The sequence below is a fragment of the Dromiciops gliroides genome, chromosome 1 (genome assembly GCF_019393635.1).
Source record: "Dromiciops gliroides isolate mDroGli1 chromosome 1, mDroGli1.pri, whole genome shotgun sequence".
Classification (NCBI taxonomy): Eukaryota; Metazoa; Chordata; class Mammalia; order Microbiotheria; family Microbiotheriidae; genus Dromiciops; species Dromiciops gliroides.
This window is the reverse complement of record NC_057861.1, coordinates 47,492,974-47,515,893: the sequence shown is the minus strand read 5'-3', so window position 1 is coordinate 47,515,893 and position 22,920 is coordinate 47,492,974. Positions and strand designations below refer to the sequence as shown.

Here is a 22,920-nt window from a genome sequence, read left to right as displayed (position 1 = left end):
GACCTTTCTAGCAAACTCGAGCACATCTAGTGAACCCCCTCCCCCACTCCATTCTCTGATCAGTGCCCACTCTGTGTCTTGGTGGAGAGCAGCTGGCTGCACAGCTGGAGAGTCTGTCTGATTTCTGGGCCCAAGCTCAATCCACTAGTGCTCTGGGAAACCTCCTGTTTGAAGACATTTTATGCATACAAGATGTCGGCAAAGGCTGCACAAACAAGCAAAGGCCCCTTTGTGTCTCTAGCCTCACATCCCCCTCCCCATTCCCTCTTCCAGAAGTGATTTCCTTTCTGATTCTGTTTGCCAGATGTTCTTAATAAAGCAGCTTGACCTCAAGAGGAAAAGGGCAAGGACAATCTTAGTTCAAGTACCAACTCTAACACTTACTAACTGAACAACCCGGATAAGTCATAGATCTCTGGGTCTCAATTTACTTATCTGTAGAATAGAGATGATAATTCTTGTACTACCTACCTTGCAGAGCTGTTGTTGTCAAGAAAGGACTTTGTAAACCTCAAAACACTAGAAATGCTAACTTGTTACTATTACTATTGTTGTTGTTATTGTCCGTTATCACTTGAGAAATCAACCTAGCTATATATACAGGATACACCAGATGGATGAAAAATGTCTATTGACCAGATGACCAGAAATGCAGTTAGAGGACAGCTTATCAAGTTACTTGTTCTGTTAGAGAGATACTTCTGATTGACCAAGTGATGCATCCAGAGTTTGATAGAAAAGGAACCAAGATTAAATTTAAGAAATTATGCCACATTCCTTCAACAATCTCAAGCTGCTGCTGGTCACCAAGCATATCTTTTTAGCTTCTAAACAAGATGAGAAGAGGTAGTAAAGTGTAGTGGGAAGAGCACAGGACTGAGAAACAGGAGAGACCTGAGTGTAAATTCTGCTCCTGATACATGAGCTCTTTGACCCTGGGCAAGAAAGTTTATCTCCCTAATCCTCAGTTTCCACATGTGAAAAAAAAGGATGATTACATATGAAGTGCCTACCTAACAGGGATGTTGTGAAAGTCATTTGAGATAGAGAGGGATAGGGATTGAGCCTGTGCTTTCATTGGTAATAATAACAACACAACACCAATAACAATAGTTAGCATTTATATAGTACCTACTATGTGTCAGGCACTGTACTAAGAGCTTTACAAGTACTTGATCCTTAAAACCACCCTGGGGAGTAGGTGTTGTGGCTATTTTTATTTTTATAGTAATTGTGGCTATTTCACAGTTGAGGAAACTGAGGCAAATAGAAGCTAAGAGGCTTACCAAGTGCGCTGATCTTTTTTTTTTTTTTTTTTTTTTTTGGTGAGGCAATTGGGGCCAAGTGACTTGCCCAGGGTCGCACAGCTAGTGTTAAATGTCTGAGGCCGGATTCGAACTCAGGTATTCCTGAATCCAGGGCCAGTGCTCCATCCACTGCACCATCTAGCTGCCCCCAAGTGTGCTGATCTTGAACTGAAGCCTTCCTGGCTCCCAGGCTAGCTCTCTATCCACTAGACCACATTGTCTTTAGACCATTTTGTAAGTATTAAAGAGTCATCAATGATGACTGTTTTTATCCCTCCATTACTGCTTGTAGTTGTAACTCATGGAACCCTCAGATCACAGACCAATCGGACTGTCCAAAGAGCCAGAAGAGGGCCTTTCACACATTGGATAGGCCCTCAGGAAAGGGGACAAGAATTGCTTGGGATGAGGACGCATGACTAAGTTATTGTTTGCATGAGTGGAAGGAATGGCAATACCAATCAGGTCACAGATTCATTGATCATTGGGCAGCTAGGTGGTATAGTGGATAGAGCACCAGCCCTGAATTCAGGAGGACCTGAGTTAAGTCCAGCCTCAGACATTTGACACTGACTAGTTTGTGTGACCCTAAGTAAGTCACTTAACCCTGATTCCCTCTCCCCCATTAGAAAATTAAAATAAGGGGGCAGCTAGGTGGCACAGTGGATAAAGCACTGGCCCTGGATTCAGAAGGATCTGAGTTCAAATCTGGCCTCAGATACTTGGCTCTAGCTGTGTGACCCTGGGCAAGTCACTTAACTCTCATTTCCCCATAAAAAAAATGAAAATGAAAAGAAACATCATAGAATCTTCCATTTAGAGCTACAAGGGAGCTCAGAGGCTACAAAGTCCAACTCTTAAATTTTATAGATGAGGAAAGTAAGGCCCTGAGAGGTTTAATTGACTTGTCCAAGGTCACACAGGGAGTAACCATCAGGGAATAGATTTGAATCCAAGTCCTCTGACTTCAGATCTGGGGCTCTTTGCACTGAGCTATGTTGCAGCCCTTAAAAAAGTTAAGACCTTTAGGAGGCTCAGGACAGGAAGAGGGCTACAGGGCTCAGCCCAAGTGGCCTGGGAAGCCTGGAAGGGGCTGGGAAGCCTCTGGGTATCAGTCTCCCAATAGGAGGTCCCCAAGCACATCAGAGGAACATTCCATCCCCAGGACATTTTCCCCGGGAATCTAGAGGGGGTTCTAGAGGAGAAGGAGGAGGAGGAGGAGGAGGAGCCGCAGGGGAGGATGGGAAAGGGGAGAAGAATAGGAGAGATGGAAGAGAAGGTAGAAGAGTAAGAAAAAGGGGAGAAGGCGCATAGGACAGGGTGACATGGGTCCTAATGCTTGCACTCAATCTCTAGGCTGGAGCTCGACTGGATCACACTTAAAAATGTGTTTTTTAAAGGCAAAAGCTGTTAATTGTACAGGGAGAGGGATAGCTGGGTACCTAGCTCCCCACAGTGGTCAGGGCCTCAGCACCTCCAAACCACAGCTTTAATCTCCAAGCCCAGCCCTCCTCCACCTACCTACCTCCCCAAACCCTCAGCCCTGTCCAGGACTGTTCTCGGAAGCCCCACCCAAAGACCCCTCCTCCCACCCAAGCCTCACCTACTACCCCTCTAATTCCCAAGTACCCATGATTCCTCCCCCCCCCGCCCCTCATCCCCACTCCAGCACCCCCTTTGCCCAGGGGCTTCCTCTGGGCTTGCCCCCTGGTTCAAGGCATTCTATTTACCTCTCTCACACTGGGGCCCAGTGAAGCCGTAAACACAAGCACAGCGATTGGGGCCAATGCAGCGGCCCCCATTCTGACAACTCTGGTCACACACAGCTGGAGAGAGAAAGAGGGAGAGTCACATTAGCCAGGAGGGGCCAGCCCTGGGTGGTGTCATGGGCTCCAAGGGCAGCACACCCCATTTTCCTAGGAGAACTAGATGGGGGGGCAGGGTTGGCCTGGACTCTGGCATCTGCTGCAAAGCAGGAGATAACCTAGAGCCAAGGACTCAAAGCCTGAGGTTGGGAGGCAGTATCATCTGTCCTTAGGTGGGAGGACATCATCTCTTTAGTCATTTCTTTTCTTTTTTTTTTTTTAGTGAGGCAATTGGGGTTAAGTGACTTGCCCAGGGTCACACAGCTAGTAAGTGTCTGAGGCCGGATTTGAACTCAGGTACTCCTGACTCCAGGGCCGGTGCTCTATCCACTGCACCACCTAGCTGCCCCTCTTTAGTCATTTCTTAGGCTGCTAGGTGGTCTACTGGCTTGAGTGCTGGACTTAGAGCCAGAAAGGCCTTAGTTAAAATCCTGCCTCATATACTTACTAGCTATGTGAACCTAGGCAAGTCACTTAACTCAATTTCCCCATCTGGAAACTGGGAACAATAATAAAATTTGCCTCATTGGGTTATTGAGAGTACCAAAAAAGACCTTACATAATGCACCTTTGCAATTTTAAAGCCCTATGTAAATGTGAGTTATTATTGTTACTACAGATGGGAAAGCTGAGGCTCAGAGACCTGAAGTGAATTGCCCAAGGGCAACTAGATGTTTGAGCTGGGTTGTCTGACCCCAAATCCAACACTCTTTCTACTGAACCACATTGCCACCCAGACTTTTTTTTTTCCTTTGATAATTAGAAAACAAAGAGACTTTTCTCTACAAAATACCTAAAGAGTAACCATCTGCTTTTGCTTAAAGACCTCGAAGTGAGAGGCAGCCCACTATTTCTGAAAACAGTCCACTCCACTTCAGGCCAGCTCTGACAGTTAGGAAGTCTCCCCTTCAATAAAGTCTAAATTTGCATCCTTGCAAATTCTACCCATTGATTTTAGTGCTACTTCAAGGTAGGCTGACCAGGACAGAGCACAGAAGGACTGTTGCCTCCCTATTCCTGGACACCATGCCATCAGCAGAGGTTAGTTTGCAAATTACAGTCTGGACTTTGGCAGAATCACAAAATCTCAAAGATGGGAGGAACCTCTGGGGCCATGTAATCTGACTCATCCCTTTCCAAGAATTCCCCTCTACCACACTGCCAACAAGTCATCACCCAACCTTTCCTAGAAGACCTCCCAAGAAAGGCACCCACTTATCTCTGGGGACAGTCCATTCTGTCTTGGGGTGATTTCATTGTTACTTTTTTTTTAACCTTTCAAAAAATCTTAGTACTGAAACGGCTTCTTTTATTGAGAAAGCTTGCTTCTCTATAATAGGTGTTTTGAGAACTGGCATTCTGGGATTTGTAGTTGAGAGGGGCAAGAATTCCCCCAGTCCTGAGTGTGATTTGGGACTATGCCCATCCTTGAATCAGAAGGCAGACTTGAGCCACACCCGGGAGTTTTTTTTTAAATCACACACAGTTTTTGAAAAGACAGATTGAGAGGAAAGAGTGGGGAGATAGCAAGATGGCGTCCTTGACCTCACAAAGGATTTAATGAGCTGAGCCAGAAATCACAGGCAGCACAAGAGTAACAACGGACAGAAGAAATGAGGAGAAACCAAAAGGCTGGTGGAAAGATCAAAGTGTACTATTAGGCTCCTGCAGGAATCTTGGAACAGAAGATTTGGGTTGAAGCTGCTGATTGTACTTACCTCTTCAAGGGCTGACAGAAGTTCTAAAAAAAAAAAGGTCTGCTCTTTCTCCAACCTCTCCTCCCTATACATGTCCAGTAGTAGATAATGAAACATATTCTGCTTACTCCTGGAAAGGGCAGAGTTGAATGTCACCTAGTTCTTGATTGTTTCTCCCCATCCCCCTCTTAATTTCTCACATCAGAGGCTGTGATTTCATATGCTACATCCTGTTACTAAAATTAGCTTCCTTTTTAGCCTGGGGCCAATATGATGGTTTTCAGGTCCTCTCCTCTGCTTTTTTATGGAGTTTATGTCAGATGAAAGTTATTAGTGCAATAATAATAGCTGAGAGCCCCCAGTTAGGAAAATTCCTAACATTCAGACAGAGGTTTGGCTCTCAACCTTAATTTAAATTTTTGTGTGTTTCCCACTAACCCCTGGTTTCTCCATATTTGAGACAAATCAGGATACCAGAAATGTTTAGGTAGAAGAAGCAAGCACAGAGAGTATTTTACAGTGTCTGTTACAGGACATGCACAAAAAGGGGAATTTAGGTTAAAAAAAAAAACCCAGACCTTTTAAAAAAGCTTCTCTAAGTCCTTTAAGAGATGAGTACAAACAGCAACTTTAGCCCGAGTCCTCTGTCCCCAAATGTCTGCAGTGGCCTGATTGTCCACCTCAATCTCTTCCTTTTCCGTTATGTCTCCACCCTCCTTTAGGATTCTCCTTTCATTTTATACTGTTGGCTGTTGCCCTTGTCCCTGTGCCAACAACACTTTACAATTCAGTTTATTAAGTGCTTAGTGGGGCTGAAGACACCATTTCTCAGCTCCTTTCTCTCTATCTATTCTTCTAAGGTATAGGTCCTTTTTCAAAACTTTCAGGTGTGACTCAAATCTACCTTCTAGCAGTCTTAGGGCTGAGAGGAAATTCTTGTCCCTCTGAACTGCAAAAACCTAGAAGGGCAATCAATTCTCAAACCTTTCTTACATACCCTTCATTCTTACTCACCTCCCACATCATCTCTCAATTCCAATCAATTGCCAAGTCTTGTGATGCTACCTTCACAACTCCACCCCCCCCCCGTCTCTCAGCAATGAGGGTTAAGTGACTTGCCCAGGGTCACATAACTAGTAAGTGTCAAGTGTCTGAGGTCACATTTGAACTCAGGTCCTCCTGAATCCAGGGCCAGTGCTTTATCTACTGCACCGCCTAGCTGCCTCTACAACATCTTTTGCATCCATCCTTTCCTTTCCACTTATATAACCACCATATTGGTTCAGGTCCCCATTACCACCTGGGGATTTATAAAAGCTCCCTACCTATTCTTCCTACCCCCAGTCCTGCTCCTTCCCTGCCTATTCTTCAAAAAGTTCCCACAATAATCTTTCTCAAGGTCTCACTATGGTACTCCCCTGAGTACCATATGGGGCTCCCTGTTCTCATTAGGATGACAATCTATCTCTAATCTACCATCCTAAACATATTTTGCCTCAACTTCCTTTAGTATATTCAATGATTCAACCTCTATTCCCCACTATCCTTCTATCTTATCTGGTCTCCATGGCTAGAAAACAGGCCTTCCTCTTCCCTTTCTTTGGGGATTGCCTCAGATACCATCATCTCCATGAACATTTCAAGATTTCTCTCTTCTCAGATTTTCCAAGTGTTACTCTGGCTCTTTCCTCTTTCCCTATCTCATTACACCTGACATCCTACTTATCAGTGGGCATATAATATTCTCTTTAATAGACTGTAAGTCCCTTGAGGCACAGAGACCATGATTTCTTAAATATGTGTATCTCCAGTATAAATCACAGTGCTTTGTACAAAAGTGGGCATTCTAACTGTTTGTTGGACTGTAGAAACAGTTATATATATTGTGTGACATTGAATTGGAAAAGGATATTTTCTGCCTTTCCTGATGCCAGTCTTTCAAGGGAAGTGTTGGCTCACCTTACCCTCAGAAAATTTTTAGGATCATATCAAGGTGGGTCCAATAAAAACAGACCTGCTTTCCACAAGGACCAGAGGAGTAAGAGAAAAGTGGGGTGGGGGGCAGGAGGAGGGAAGGGGATCTAGCTGGTCTCTGGTGTGATTGAAGCAATATTAGCAAAAAGAGAAAACTGGACTCTATAATCATACTTCATACCTAACATTCACCAACCAATATAGAGTTTGTGCTCTAAGGGAGAGTGTTACAGTGAAAAACATGCTAAATTGAGAGTTGGAAGATCTAGGTTTGAATCACCTCTAGGACACGAGCTCATCTCTCTGAGCCTGAGTTTCTTTATCTATAAAATAGAAAAAAAGAATATTTATACCACCTATATAACAGGATTATTTTAAGTGTTTTGCAAACTTTGAAGCAACATAGAAATGGAAGATGATGATGGGCATCACCATTATCTTACTCTTATCATATTTTTTGATGGGGTTCAGATAGAAATGGTCTTGGGACTCGTCATTAGCCTGCTATTATTCTTTTACATTTCATGTTCCATGGGATATTGTATGGTGGATAAAATATCTAATTTTTGTAAGTGAATGAAAATGTAAGGATCTAGACTCACCCTGTGTCTTGTATATACCTATCTATGTTTAAGCTATCTCTCCCATAAGAATGTAAGCTCCTTGAGAGAAGGGATTGTTTTAACTTTTTCTTGGTAAGTCGACCACTTAGCACAATGCCTGGCACATAGTGCTGAATAAATACTTATTGATCGATTGTAGGCTCACTGGAAGAAATCTTGGTATCACTCTAGTTGTAAACAGGACGACAGGGATAGGTCCCTTGTCCTGTTCTCACATAATTTTGTTCTCTTCTGCTAGATCTCTCTATTTTGAAATTATTTTATACTCTACAAATTGAAAACTATATTTTTGGTATGGTACTATTTTAAATAGTGCTCTTTGAGTTTTTATGTCTAGGCAACTGTGAGCAGAAGTTCAGCCTATGATAATGGTCTAGTTGTAGCAGAGTTTATTGGGATGATTTGAGGACAGTATTTGTATTATGGGGATTTTCCATCTGTCAGTCCATAAAAGACAACTAGCTACTGAAGTGTAATTTTAACCACCAGGTCATGTCTTGCTAGGTTTTTGGTAAGTAATAAATTTTTACAGCCCATAACAATGTGTTGTACTGTTTCTGCTATTTCCTTAAGTGATCTGCATTGGTTGCTAATCCCAGTCTTCTTAAAGATAACTCTTTTGTTATTTCTGGTGGTGGTGACATGGTCCAAATTTATCATCATAAATTCTTCCATTTTCACAAACAAATACACATGGATAAGCCATTTGCTTGGGGCTTCTCTGTCAGCTTATTGTTGGCTGAGTCCACAAGGATGTCATCTATAAAGGTCTTTTTGATTCCACTCTTGGATCGTAGCTAGTTGATAGGTTCCATCTGGTGGTAAACCACTTTTGATTATTATATTCAACAAATACAGTGGTATACACCTTTATCTGCCTATATATTGCTCAGAGAAATAATTTTTTGCTTATTCCAGAAGTATTTCTGTAGGTTTCTTACCAGTTTAAAATGTGGTTTAAGAAGGCCTATCAGGGCAGCTAGGTGGCGCAGTGGATAAAGCACTGGCCTTGGATTCAGGAGGACCTGAGTTCAAATCCAGCCTCAGACACTTGACACTTAACTAGCTGTGTGACCCTGGGCAAGTCACTTAACCCTCATTGCCCTCAAAAAAAAAAAAAAAAAAAGAAGGCCTATCAATCTTTCCCCTTTTCAGTAAGGGACTGTTTATCTTTCTAGAACTGCCCTAGGGTGATAGGTCTTCTGTTTCATTAATATGTCCAGGTTTTAGTTAAGAAAGTTTCTAAACCTGTTATGGTCTGTTTTACAGATCTGAAAGTGTGCACATCAAGACACATAATTGTTACTTGCTTTAAACTTGCTTTCCATTCAGTTTTTTTTGTTTGTTTTTTTGTTTGTTTGTTTTTGTTTGTTTGTTTGTTTAGTGAGGCACTTGGGGTTAAGTGACTTGCCCAGAGTCACACAGCTAGTAAGTGTTAAGCGTCTGAGGCCGGATTTGAACCCAGGTACTCCTGACTCCAGGGCCGGTGCTCTATCCACTGCGCCACCTAGCTGCCCCTCCATTCAGTTTTGAGTTCAGAATGCCTAGAATTCTAACACATTTGTTGTTGTTGTTGAGTTGTTTTCAGTTATATCCGATTCTTTATAACCCTGTTTGGAGTTTTCTTGGCAAAGATACTAGAGTGGTTTACTATTTCCTTCTCCAGTTCATTTTACAGATGAGGAAACTGAAGCAAACAGGATTAACCGATTTGCCCAGGTCACACAGCAAATAAGTGTCAGAGGCCAGATTTGAACTCAGAAAGAAGAGTTTTCTGACTCCGGGTCTGGATCTCTATCCACTGAGCCACCTCGCTAACCTGCATAGCTGCCCTTAACATATTTGGCTACAGCTTTTTCCTTCATCTCTCTATACTCAATATGTCTTGCTTGGCAGTATGACCTACATCCACTGGTCCAATGTGACCTCCAGATTGAAGTCCAAAGTCATTGGTCTCTATCTTGCCTTGGCAAAGTTAACAATTTTACACTTATTGAACCAAAATGGCATTTCGATATTATCAGAGAAAGATTCCATGAGATAAATTATTATTATAGTTATGATCTCATTATTTTTATCCTCTTTGTGAGGTTCAGAGAGAAACAGTCTTGAGACAAGTCATTATCTTGCTATTATTCTGTTACATACAATGCTCTATGGATTGTTGCAAGGTGTATGAAATAACTGCTTTCTGTACTTGAACAAAAGCATTAACTAGCTGTGTGACCCTGGGCAAGTCACTTAACCCTCATTGCCCTCAAAAAAAAAAAAAAAAAAAGAAGGCCTATCAATCTTCTTTCCCCTTTTCAGTAAGGGACTGTTTATCTTTCTAGAACTGCCCTAGGGTGATAGGTCTTCTGTTTCATTAATATGTCCAATGATCTATGATCATCCTCAATAACAGAGATTCTTAATTTGGGGTCGTCAAACTATTCAATTTTTTAATAATTATATTTCAATATAATTAGCTTCTTCTTGTACATCATCCCATGCATTTTATTTTATACATTTAAAAACATTATTCTGTGATATGGTCCATGGGCTTCACTAGAGTGCTAAAGGTATACAAGCTACAAAGAAGGTTTAGCATCCCTGCTTTTTAGGCTCACCAAAAGCATCCTTCGCACAATCCTAGGAGCAAACAGGAAAACAGGGGTGATATGTACCACTTGGCTTAGTATCTATACTTTGAAAACATTCTGTATCATATGCCTTAGAAATTATGAGTATTTGGGATGTTAACATCTATTAAAATTTTTCTCGAGTTTTTATGAATCAATGTTATAGTCAGGTGATGCCTGCCTTTGTGGGGGTGGGGATCACAGTGTCTGTGTCCCTGGCCTTTAGTACCTATTACTTATTAGCCCTATAGCTAAATAAGCCCATGGAAGTACCATTACCCATCAGGTAGTCACTTTCCCAACTCCTGCAGGCACCTGGAGGCAGCCAGATGGTACAGTGGACAGGTCCTATAGTCAGGAAGACCTGAGTTTGAATCTGGTCTCTGACATTTACTGTGTGCTGTGCTGGTTAAGTCACTTAACCTTTCTTTGCCTCAGTTCTCTCAACTGTAGAATGGGGATCCTTATAGGGTTGTTGTAACGAGAAAATATTTGTAAAGCATTTAGCACAGTTACTTTTTGACAAAGGCAGGATTCCTCATTGCACTATGGAAGGAAGTAGGAAGAGGTCTGAGAGGGTTTTCCGCTTATGGTGGCAAGGCAGCCAGACAAGACAGACTACTAGGGAAGAGAAGAGCATTGGCCATGTGTCTGAGCCAGTGCCAAAGACCAGAAATGGAGGTCATCTTGATCCCTGCCTACATCTTAGACCAAATCCTAACAAACTGTGTAGCTCTGAGCAAATCCCATTCCCTCCCTATCCTTCAGTTTTTCTATGTGTAATATGAAGGGGCTGGAATAGATGATCTCTAAAGGCCCTCCCACCTGTGACACCTCATGTTCTCAGGCCCCTCCTGGCTCTAACATTCTGTGTTCTATGAGCCCTCCCAGCTCTGACATTCCGTGTTCTAAGGGCCCTCCCAGCTCTGACATTCCATGTTCTAAGGGCCCTCTCAGCTCTGACATTCTATGTTATAAGGACCTTACCAGCTCTAACATCTTGCATTCTAAGAGCCCTCTCAGCTCTGACATCCTGTGTTCTCAGGGCCCTCCCAGCTCTGACATTCTGGGTTCTAAGGGCCCTCCCAGTTCTAACATACTGTTTTCTTGGCTTCCCAGCTCCAACGTTCTGTGATTTTGTCATAATTTTTCCAAAAGGAAGCCTTACCTCCCTTACCTCCTGAATCCCTCTCTCCTGCTTGTTCTCCTCTCCTCCTCACCTCCCAAGTCTTTTCTATTCCCTCTAAACCTCCCTTTCCCCTCACCTCCTACCCTCTCTTCTAAGCCCCTCACCTCCACTGGCACCACAGCTTGGGGAGAGCTGCCCATTGGCACAGGCACACAAATTGGGTCGGGAGCAGAACCCTTCCCCACAGGAATTCCGGCAAATGGCTGAAAAAGAGGAAGAGGAGGAGATGGTAAGGACAAAGTATATGGGTTGGCCTCTCCATTGGCTATAACTGCTGCTACGCTGTGGCAATGGTAACCAAGAAACAGGAAAGGATTCCAGGATGGGGACTGAGGAGACCTGAATTCAAATCCTGGTTCAGTAACTAACTTCCTTCCCCTCTCCAGTCCTCAGTTTTCCCATATGTAAATGGGTATAATGATGTTGATTGAACTGAGGTAAAGTTACAGTCAGAGGGAGATATGGGACAATCATGAAGAACTTCTCTAGAAGATCAGGAATGACTGTGGAATTCTGTTTCCTAGAGGCAGCTAAGGATAAGAGAAATAACACTCTCTGAGGAGGGTAGGGATCTTCCTGCCCAAGTCTATGAAAAGGAGATGACTTCGAGAGTGCCTTCCTCAACTTCTCCTAATCTATTTGTAGAGCAAAGTCCAATTTCCTATCTAAGATGGGGGCAATGTTGTAGTAACCCCTTCCCCCGCCACTCCCAGGGCCTGAATATGAAGCTCTCACTTACGGACAATGCATTGATTTCCCCCGGGAAGGGTCCTCCAGCCCGGGCAGCAATAAGAATGAAAGCGGGAGCCACAGACATTTGGCCTGGAAAAGAGCAGGAACACAGGATGAGGCCTCACACACAAGCCCTCAGTCTCCATCTTGGGTATCTTGGGTTTTTTTGTTTGTTTGTTTGTTTTTTGGTTGGGCAATGAAGGTTAAGTGACTTGCCCAAGGTCACACAGCTAGTAAGTGTCAAGTGTCTGAGGCTGGATTTGAACTCAGGTACTCCTGAATACAGGGCCAGTGCTCTATCCACTGCACCACCTAGCTGCCCCCCATCTTGGGTATCTTGGACCCAGAGAGCAAGGACTTAAGGAAGGAAGGAAGGAATGAATGAATGAATGAATGAATGAATGAATGAATGAATGAATGAATGAATGAATGAATGAATGATGGCCCTGCCTCGATACCCCACAATATAGGGAGAACACCCCTGACCATTCCCCCAGGAACTAAAGAGAATGGAGTGCTATTATCATCATGGTGTGGGCTATTATCAGGGTTAAGAGCAGCTAATTAATTCTAGGCCAGTGTCAGCAAACCAAGGCCCAAAGGCCAAATCCAGCAGGCTACCTGGTTCATCATCAAGTTTAAGAAAAAAGGTCACAGATCAGCTAGATCTGGCCCCTGGGCCCTAACATGGCAACTCCTGCTCTTGGTACATGATGCCAATTGGAAAAATGTGGAAAAAGTGGCAGAAATTCAGAAATCACCTTGGATGTACTCACACAGGGCATTATGGGCATTATAGATGGGGACCGTGGACAGGGTGCTCATAGCACCACCATGATAAGGTGTTGGGACCTAGAACTCCTCAATCCTTGTTTGCACACCCAGGGCTTCCTCGGGCTCACAATTTATGGAGACAACTCTACTATCAAAATGAGATAATATTTGTAAGGCACTTTGCAAAGCTTAAAGTTGCTATTGCTTTTAATTTATTTTAGACAGCTAGATGGCATGGTGGATGGCAAGCTGGGCCTGGAGTAGGGAAGACCTGAATTTGAATCCTGCCTCAGACATTTGCTAGCCCTGTGACCCTGGGAAAGTCACTTCACCTCTGCCTGCTTCTGTTTCCTCTACTGTAAATGAGGTAATAATAGCACTTACCTCCCAGAGTTGTGAGAATCAAGTAAGATAATAATCGTCAAGCACACAGTAGGTGGTATATAAATGCTTATTCCCTTCCCTTCCTTAATATCCTCTTCTGTCCACTGAGTCCTAGGGGCCTCTGGCTTCCTTTGCTCTCCCCTCTCACCTGGCTTCCATCATTCTTTTTTTTTTTTTTTGGTGAGGCAATTGGGGTTAAGTGACTTGCCCAGGGTCACACAGTAAGTGTCAAGTGTCTGAGGCCGGATTTGAACTCAGGTCCTCCTGACTCCAGGGCCGGTGCTCTATCCACTGTGCTACCTAGCTGCCCCAGCTTCCCTCATACTTTTGCTTCACCTCCCTAGTCATTTAATCCCAGATAGAGGGTGGAAGGAGGAATATATGGTGGAAGTGGGGAGGACAGAGTTGTCACTAAGTGACCCTTTGAGAAAAACCCTGAACCAACCTTCCCTGGGTGAGAGTGGAGGTCCCCTGATGGTGTCCACATTTTTATCCTGACAGCCTCTCCCCAATTCTTCTCTAGAGGGGAGGGATCCTGGTGTGTACATACCCTCTTAAAGTGTCAAAGCCTCTTCTTCGAACCCGGCTTAAGGCTGGTGTCTCTTCAGAGCCAGCAGGCCTGTCTGCCCGAATGGCCCCTTCCCACTGGGCCTGGGTCATGCAGACCAGTGTTGTCCATCCCAGCAGGATCTGGGTCAGCCAGCTCCCAGCCATGGTCAGCATGCCTGCCTCTTCCCCTAGCCCCGTCCCTTGAGGCTCAGTCCCTAGGGCTGATCGTCACAGGCTCTCGTCCTGGGTTGGAAGGGAAGGAGGGAGAAGAAGCAGGGCTCAGTACAGTAACAATGGCATGGTTCATTATTCCCATTTCACAGATGGAAAAACTGAATTTCGGAGTATGAATTGTTGGAGGCCAAAGGAATAAAAAGCAAGTGTGACCTAGGACTCAAGTGTAAACATCTTTCACTCGAGGCCCAAGGCTTTTTTCCATTTTGTCACAGTTACACAGAGGGTCTTCCTCAAGTCAGCTTCCACATGGACCCTCCTGGTCAAAGCCCCTCCATCCTGGGACAAGCTCGCACTGCGCTCCAGATGAGAGTGCCACCTTCCTCAAACCCCGTTCTCTTCTCATTGCCCAAATTCTACGCATACTTTTAGGCTGAAAATCTTAGCGGAAGTGTTGCATCCTCTGCTCTGAGCCCTTCCAGATTGCCCAAGCTATTATGAATACTCTCTCCTTCCTTAAGTGATAGAGTGCTGGGCCTAGAATCACAAGACCTGGGTTCAAATCTCACCTTGGACTCTTTCCTGCTTCATGACTCCAGACAAGTTACCTAACCTACTGAAGCCTTGGAGAATTCTCTGAGACTCCAAGTTCCAGATGGGATGGGATCTGTGTGTGTGTGTGTATGTGGGGGGCAGGGCAGAATGGCGAGGTCACCCGTCCTTGAAACATAATAGAATACAAGCTGTTTAAGGGTGGGGACCATTTTTAATTTTGACCTTTGCATTTCCTTGCTTTATACCTACTAAGAGTTTAATAAATACTTGTTCAGGGGCAGCTAGATGGTGCAGTGGTTAAAGCACTGGCCCTGGATTCAGGAGGACCTGAGTTCAAATCTGACCTCAGACACTTGACACTTACTAGCTGTGTGACCCTGGGCAAGTCACTTAACCCCCATTGCCTGCAAAAAACCCCCCCAAAAACAAAAAACAAAATAAACAAACAAACAAACAAACAAATAAATAAATAAATACTTGTTCAATTAATCCCTCCAGTAAATATATGGTGATATCTATGGGGTGACAAGCTGTATCCCCCATATTACAGAGGGATTCAGAGACATAAATAAGGCTCTTGGGACCTGGCTTAGCCATTCTGGAAAGGAATTTGGAATAATGCTCTAAAAGCTATTAAACTGTGCATGCCCTCTGACCCAGCAATACCCCTACTAAGTTTGTCCTCAAAGAGATCAAAGACAGAGGAAAAGGGCCCATATGGACAGAATTATTTATAGCAGATCTTTTTGTGGTGGCAAAGAACTGGAAATGGAGAGGATGCCCATCAATTTTGGAATGACCAAACAAGTTAAGGTGGTACGAATGTAACGGGATGCTATTATTCTGTAAGAAACAACAGAGGAGATGGTTTCAGAAAAACCAGGGAAGACTTGTATGAATGGATTTAGAATGAAATAAGCAAAATCAGGTGAACAATTTATATAATAACAACGATACTGTAAAGTTCATCAATTTTGAAGGCTTGGTCACTCTAATCAACAAAGGAAAGCAATTGAAGTTTCAAAGGATTGATGATGAGGCATGCTACCCACCTCCTGATGGAGAGCTGGTGGACTTGAGAGTACAGACTGGGGTATATTTCTTTTGGGGTTTTTTTTGGGGGGTATGGCTAATGTGGGGATTTATTTTGCATGATTATACATGTTTGTAATGGGTTTTATTCTTCTTTCCCTTCCATTGTGGGAGGGAGGGAGAGGAAGCAGGGAAAAGATTTGGAATTGAAAATAAAATAAATTGAATTTAACACATAATAAGTACAACAGAGATATACAAGCCAAGTGTTCTCTGAGAACCAAGGCTTCTTCCTACCTTGCAGAATGTCAGATTGGGTTCTGGGACTCAACCTTGACTCAGTTACTAGCCGGAACTTAGTTTTGCCATCTTTAAGGTGTGGAGGGTAGACTCAATGATCCTTCCAGTTTTAAAGCTATGAACCTATGAACATCCTTACTAACAGGGGGAATCCAGGGAGACTTCGTGAAGGCGGCAGCATTGGATTAAACTTTTAAGGATGGATAAGAAGTCTACAGATTTAGAAATCGGTATGAAGGCTAGATAAGTGTCACAAGTGATACATGTGTGTATATATGTGTACATATATGTATGTGTATATGCATAGACTGTGCACATGAATGCACACACATACATGCATATACATAGACACACATATTCCTAGGGAGGAAAGTCCTCAGGAGGAAGGGATCACTTCCAGCTATGGTGGAAGAGGAGGGAGAATGGTGTAGAAATCAAGGAAGGAGTCCAGGAGGAGATGGCTTTTGAGCTGGGCCTTGAAAGATGGGTAGGATTTCCATAGGAGGAAATGGGAGGATGGGAACAAGAGGAATGCCTGTTAGAGGTTCATGACTGTGGTGGTACAGAGCATAGAGCAATAGACCTGGAGTCAGGAAGACCTGAGTTCAAATCCAGCCTCAAACACCAGCTATGTGATCCTGGGCAAGTCACTTACCCTCTGCCTGCCTCAGTTTCTTCGTCTGTAAAATGGAGATAATAATAGTTCCCAAGGTTGTTGTGAGGATTAAATGAGATATTTTTTAAATGCTTTGCATACCTTAAAAATGCTATGTAATGCCAGCTATTGTTATGGTCCATTTATAGTTTGTAGTTTGCTTTGAAAGGAAATTAGGTGGGTAGAGACGATGGAATCAGAGCTGGGAGCACTTTTTTTTTTCTTTTCAGGGCAGTGAAAGTTAAGTGACTTGCCCAGGGTCACACAGCTAGTAAGTGTCAAGCATTTGAGTCTGGATTTGAACTTAGGTCTTCCTGAATCTAGGGCCGGTGCTTTATTCACTGCACCACCAAGCTGCCTCTGGGAAGACTTTTAAGAGCCTGCCAAGTCTCACCTTTTCCAAGAAGCCTTCCCTGAATCCTGCAGCCACCCTATTCCCCTTTATTTCTCTGATTCCCTGGAGGACTCATTGTCCAGACCAAACAGTTCTGAACCAAGAACCTCTCCCCCACCAATTCCTCCAGCACTTTATACTTTACAAAGGACACCCCTTATAACAACACCATTAGTCAGGGAGAGCAGGTAGTATTATCTCCATTTTACAGATAAAGAAACTGAGGCTTAGAGACAGCTAGAAAATGTTGGAGCTAGGACCAGAACCCTGATTTCCTGGCTCCCAGTGATAGGGACCCCACAGCTGCCTCTCATACTTCTTCCTGCTATCGTTCATTTATTCATTCGTTGAACAAATGTTTATTAAGCATCTGTTTATAAGCATACTGGTCTACAGGCTGGGTGAGGAACCAGATTAAAATGTAATTGGGAAAGATTTAAACCACCCTGCCAAATTACAATAGGACATAGATAATGGTCATATGTGGTTTTCTAAGTCAATATGCAGCTCACAGGAATCCTTATGTAAATTTAGTGGTCCTTGTTTATTTTTGAGTTCAATATCATCGTCTTAAAGTGCTTTATAAAGATTGTCTGACTCCTGTACCAATTATTCCGGGAAGCCCTTTTTGAAACCCAGGTCTTTCCTTACAATAGTACTTCCCCATAACATCGTTCATTTTACAGATGAAGAAACTGAGGCCCAGACAAGGGAAGTGTGTCTTACCTAAGGTCCCATAGGTAGTTAAATGGGAGATTTGAACCCAGGTCCTGTGGCTGTTATCCTTCAATTCCTTTGGATTTACCTACATACCTGCAGAAGGAGTGTGTGGCTCAATAGAATGAGCATGGAATTTGGAGTCAAGGGATGTGGGTTTGAATCCCTGCTCAGTGTGACTTTGGCCAAGGGTTAACCTCTTTGAGCCTCAGTTTTTTCACCTATAAAACTGGGATAATGATAGCATATACCTCTCTTAGGGTTGTGGTAAGGATCAAATGAGGTAATCTTTGTATTGTGCCAATCTTTAAGCACTTCACAAATGCTACCTAACTTTCGGTGTGACCCATCACAATTTACTTTCTCAGTCCATTTTCTTCTTTGGTAAAATCCAGAAAACAGTGCTTTTGATAATTGACCCAAAGGGCTGCTGTAAGAAAAACACTTGGCATGCCTTCAATGGGTTGAGATAGGAAAGCAGTCTTTGCCTTCCTGGAGTCTGGTCTATAGTAGGAGATAGGAATACAGGATATTACATGACACTTATGTTAGAGAGGTGTAATCAAAGTATTATGGGAGGTCAGCTGGGGATAATCTTATCATCCTTTGAGTTCCTTGGGTCTCAGTTATCTCATCTGAAAAATTAAGGAGTTGGGATCCTTTAGCTCTGAATCTATCAGGCTGTGATCTCATCCATGCAGGGTCATGATGTGGCTCACAAGGAAACTACCTTACAGAGGGTCTGGGCACTGAGAGGTAACAGCCCCATCTACCCCTGACCAAAGTAGCCACAAGACTTCATGCTGAGGGTATGGGAAAGGATTACCCCTTCCTGCCCACTTCCCCACCCCACCAGGGGCTCCAGCTCTCTAGAGTCATGAATGCAGGGAAACAGCCAACTCCTTGGGGTCTAGCAAGGAAACCAATGCAGCATTTCCTCCCTGCAGGCCAGGCCGGGCCTCCCACTGACAGAGCTCGGCAGCTGGAGCCAGAGCGAGGAAGGGGGTCCCCAAGGACTTTCCCACTTGGCTCAGTCTTGAGGAGGGCCCCTGGAGTTCCTTATGGGAAGGGAAGGAGCCGGCTGGGAGGGAATGAGGGCTGGGAGGGATGAAGGAGAGGGCGGGGCAGTCAGGAGTCAGCCTCTGTTCGGGGGAAGAGGCCCCGGCCCAGGACTGTGTGAAGTCCCAGTTCTGGGCTGGGCAGGAGGAAAGGGGAGGGAATTAGAAAAATTCAAGCTGAAAAGAACCTTGGAGACCATTTAGTTCAACCTCTTCATTTTACAGAGAAGGAAACTGAGCCCTAGAGATGGGAAGTGGCTTACCCAAGGTCACATTGAGGGGAACTGGCAGACCCAAACCCAGGTTCTTTCACTCCAAATCCAGGGAGTAGAGATGGGTAAAGCATTCTAACTTGGGAAGCGGGGCTGGACACTGGGACCAAACCGCAAAGAGAGATTGGAAGGGAAGGCTGAGGGAATCGGGCACAGGACGCTGTCCCTGATTGGCCTCCCTGGGAACAGAGCAGGGACTGAGCCTGGGAGGAATGAGGATGGGAAGTTAGAAATCTAAGGAGAGGGAGTGAAAGGGAATGGGACGGGTGGGGGGACAAGCAGGGATGGACAGAATGTGAGTGGGATGGCAAAGAAGGCAGAGGAAATGGGAGAAAAAAGGGGTCCCCAGCAGAGGAGAGAGAGGGAAGTCAGGACAAGGAGAGTGAGAAGAGGAAATGGGGAGGAGGGGGCACTAGAGAGAAGGGAGTGGGGGCTTAGCCTCAGTGGAGACAAAGAGCCTGCCCTTCCTGGCCTCAATCTCAGCCTCTGCCCGATCTGGGGCTCACCAAGCCGCCATCGGAGCCCCAGGCAGAGAGAGAGAGAGAGAGAGAGAGAGAGAGAGAGAGAGAGAGAGAGAGAGAGAGAGAGAGAGAGAGAGAGCGCAACTGTCTCAGTCTCCCTTCCTCTGACCATCCATCCATCCTGTGGGAGGGAAAGGGAAGGGAGGGGAGAAGAGGGGAAGGAGCCTCAACCCGAACTGCTGGGGCCTGAGAGTGACCCCCGCTTTGGTGCCCTGAGATCCCCCAGAGCAAAGCAGGGGGTTCTCACCTGCCTGAGGATCCCAGCCTGCAGGCAGACTGACTGAGGCTGTCCCTACCAGTCAGAGCAGCCGCAGCCGCAGCCGAAGCCGCAGCCACAGCCGAAGCCGCAGCAGCAGCAGGAGCAGCAGCAGCAGCCACAGCACCCGCAGCAGCAGCAGCAGCAGCAGCAGCGGAGGCCCCAGGCTCCGCTACAAGCTAGAGCGCACAGCGTGCGCCCGGAGCAGAGCAATCTCCGCCAGCCCAGGCTCAGAGGAGGGGGCTGGGCAGGGCTGAGCAGGGCTCGGGGCTGCTAGGGCTGGAAACAAAGAAAAGCTTCCCTCCCCCAGCCAGGGGCTCCCTCCCTCCCTCCCCACCCTTCCCACCACTCGCTCCCCCATCCCCCTCCCCGCAGTGTGGCCCGACAGCTCCCTCCCTGAAATACCTGCGGGGCCAGGCCGGGTCCTGAGGCTTCAGACTGGCGGGCTGTGGACTGTGGGGGCCCTGGGCTGGGGCTGGGGCCGGGGTGTGTGGGGAAGGGACGGACTGAGGGAGGGAAAGAGGGAGAGAGGGAGGGAAGGAAGGAGGCTGCAAGGTAGAGTGTAATCCAATTTGGGCGGGGGGCGGGGGCCTGGGCGGGGAGGGCCTTCTCCCTGGGAGAGCTGGGGGGCAGAGGGAGGGAGGGGAGCAGGAGGCCAGCCCTACCACATTCCCGAGCCAAAAGGCTGAAACTTCAAGGGGGAGTTGGGGGCGGGGTGGGGGGAGGTTTAGGGCTGGGAGACTTTGGAGGGAACTGACTGGAGACATTAGCACCTACCAGTTCCCAGGAGCAGAGGCCTGGCAGGCTGGAGAACTTATGGGGCCTTGGCATTGGGGACGACTCAGGGTTCAAGACTGAGGGGTTAGGGGGGACTCAGGAGCAGCTGCCCCCAAGGGCTGTTACCTACCTGCCTAAAGGAGGCAGAAAGAAGTTAAGATCTGAAGGTGGACGGGATACTCAATGTTGGAACCCTGAGCCTTTGGGGATGGAGCAGTGACCACCAGATGGAAGAATGTCAGAGCTGGAAACAACCTTAGAACATAGAATATCAGAGATCAGAGAACCCTTAGAACATGGAATGTCAGAACTGGTAGGACCCTGAAACATAGAAGGTTAGAACTGGTACTGGCATTAGAACATAATAGGTCAGTACTGGGAAGGTCCTTAGAACATGGAATGTCAGAACTGGAAGGAATCTCAGGACAAAGAAGAACCTTAGAACACAGAATGTCGGACGGAGCTAGGAGAGGCATGGGCAGCTAGGTGGCTCAGTGGATAGAGCGCTGGCCCTGGAGTCAGGAGGACCCGAGTTGAAATCTGGTCTCAGACACTATCTGTATGACCCTGGGCAAGTCATTTCACCCTGTTTGCCTCAGTTTCCTCATCTATAAAATGAGCTGGAGAAGGAAATGGCAAACCACTCCAGTATCTCTGCCAAGAAAACTCCAAATGGGATCATGAAGAGTTGGACATGACTGAAATGACTCAGTCACCATAGGAACGAATCTGTGTAAGGGGAAGCACAGTAGATTTGGGCTTAGGGAACCTGGGTTCAAATCTAGACTTCATCTTTTTTGTGCCCTTAGGCATGTCCCTTAACACTCTCAGTTTCCTAATATGTAAAAATGAGGGGATCATTTCCAGAACTTAATCCTATTATTATGAGGATAGATTTGAAAGGACCCCAATTCAATGAGCATCTCTAGTGAACTGGCACTCAACTGGGCACCGTGAAGGTTGTGATAGAACTTTCCTCATAGGGTTGTTATGGGGCTCAAAGAAGATTATATAATGATGCCCAACATTTTTATAGTGTGTGTAAAGTGATTTGTAAACTTTAGCTACATCCATGGGAGCTATTAGTAGGCTCTGAGGATATTCTCATTTGATCCTCACAACCATCCCTGTGATGCATGTTTAATGGATATAATATTGTCAATGGATGGGCAGAGAGAGAATTGGAAACTAAAAAAAAAAAAGAATAAATAGTAAAACAATGTCTAATTATTAATTTTTTAAAAATTTCTGTGATGAAGGTGTTATTATTATACACATTTTACAGATGAGGAAACAAATTTAGAGAACCTGAGTGATTTGCCCAGGGTCCCAGAGCTAGTGAATGTCTGAGGCAGGATTAAATTTTGGTCTTCTTGACTCCAGTACCAACAACCCTACCCACCATGCCTATGGGTTCTTCCTACAGTTCCCCCATCTTCTAACAGTCCCTTGCCCTGAAGAAGATTTACATGCTATTTACATTTTTGCATCTAGTCCTCCCCCCGCCCATTATTTTACTGATGGACCAAGGACCAGAAAGGGGCAAGGATGAGAGATCCGTAGTCATTTAGTGGTAGGACAAAGTAGATAAAAGCTGATTCCTAAACTTAGAGCTATTTCCATTTTGTCCACTGCTCTCTTTGAGCACTTTCTGATCTGTGTGATCTGAGTTGGTTCCTTGTCCTAAATCTCTCATGACCTAAGGCTTCATCTGCTGTTCATGATCACAGCTCCTATTGTCCACCCTTCCTTAGAATAGGGAGCTTGAACCCCATCAGCGCTGTATAAACTCTCCATCTGAAGAGAGCACTTTACAAATTTACATGGGGGGGTTTCTCACTAATGTTTGTGGCAAAAGAGAGCATTACGCCGTTTCATTTCCCTGCTAGGGGACTTGGTGACATCAAGAATATAGGGTTGTATCATTGATTATTCAAATAGAGGAACACCGAGTTGGGGAATGTAAGATCTTGGAGGGCAGGAGCTGTTTTTTAATTCAACTGTGAATGCTCAGAGTTGAGCACAGTGCCCCACATGCAGTAGTCGCTTAATAAATGTGCATTGGATTGGACTGGACTGGAGATGGTACCAGATGCCAGTGTGTATGTTTCAGGGTGTGTGTGTGTGTGTGTGTGTGTGTGTGTGTGTGTGTGTGTGTGTGTGTGTGTGTGGTCTGTGTGAAGCCAATATTCATTCTAGGAAGGTGGAGGCTGATGAGGGTCAGAGTATACAGATTTGGGAATGGCATAGAGGTAGAGAGAATGCGGACTTGTTGGGCTGAATCCTGACTCTAGACAAGGGGCCCCTTGAAGCCTGACAGAGGTTAAGTTTATGACAAGTAGAAGAAAGGCAGGCTCAGCTCATGTACAGGTGAAACCAAGTTGGGAGGGACAGGCCAAGAAGGCTTGAAAAAACAAACTTTTCTTCACAACCCAAATGTTGAATTTTAGGAGTAAATGTTTGTGTTTTTAAACATGAGCAAAACAGAAACTTG

At 45.2% G+C, this 22,920-nt stretch overlaps 1 protein-coding gene across 1 annotated transcript in view; it reads right to left on the bottom strand.

Moving 5' to 3' along the window:
- Positions 1-20,176, bottom strand: part of FBN3 (fibrillin 3) — a 116,555-nt gene extending 96,379 nt beyond the window's left edge. The window contains exons 1-7 of the mRNA XM_043990366.1: positions 20,055-20,176; positions 13,717-13,958; positions 12,016-12,098; positions 11,381-11,479; positions 10,076-10,097; positions 3,215-3,291; positions 3,038-3,133 (exon numbers count right to left, since the gene is read on the bottom strand). Of these exons, the coding sequence (XP_043846301.1) occupies positions 3,038-3,133; positions 3,215-3,291; positions 10,076-10,097; positions 11,381-11,479; positions 12,016-12,098; positions 13,717-13,880 (541 nt within the window). The 5' untranslated portion in view covers positions 13,881-13,958; positions 20,055-20,176. The remainder of the gene's footprint in view (positions 1-3,037; positions 3,134-3,214; positions 3,292-10,075; positions 10,098-11,380; positions 11,480-12,015; positions 12,099-13,716; positions 13,959-20,054) is intronic.
- Positions 20,177-22,920: the final 2,744 nt, after the last annotated feature.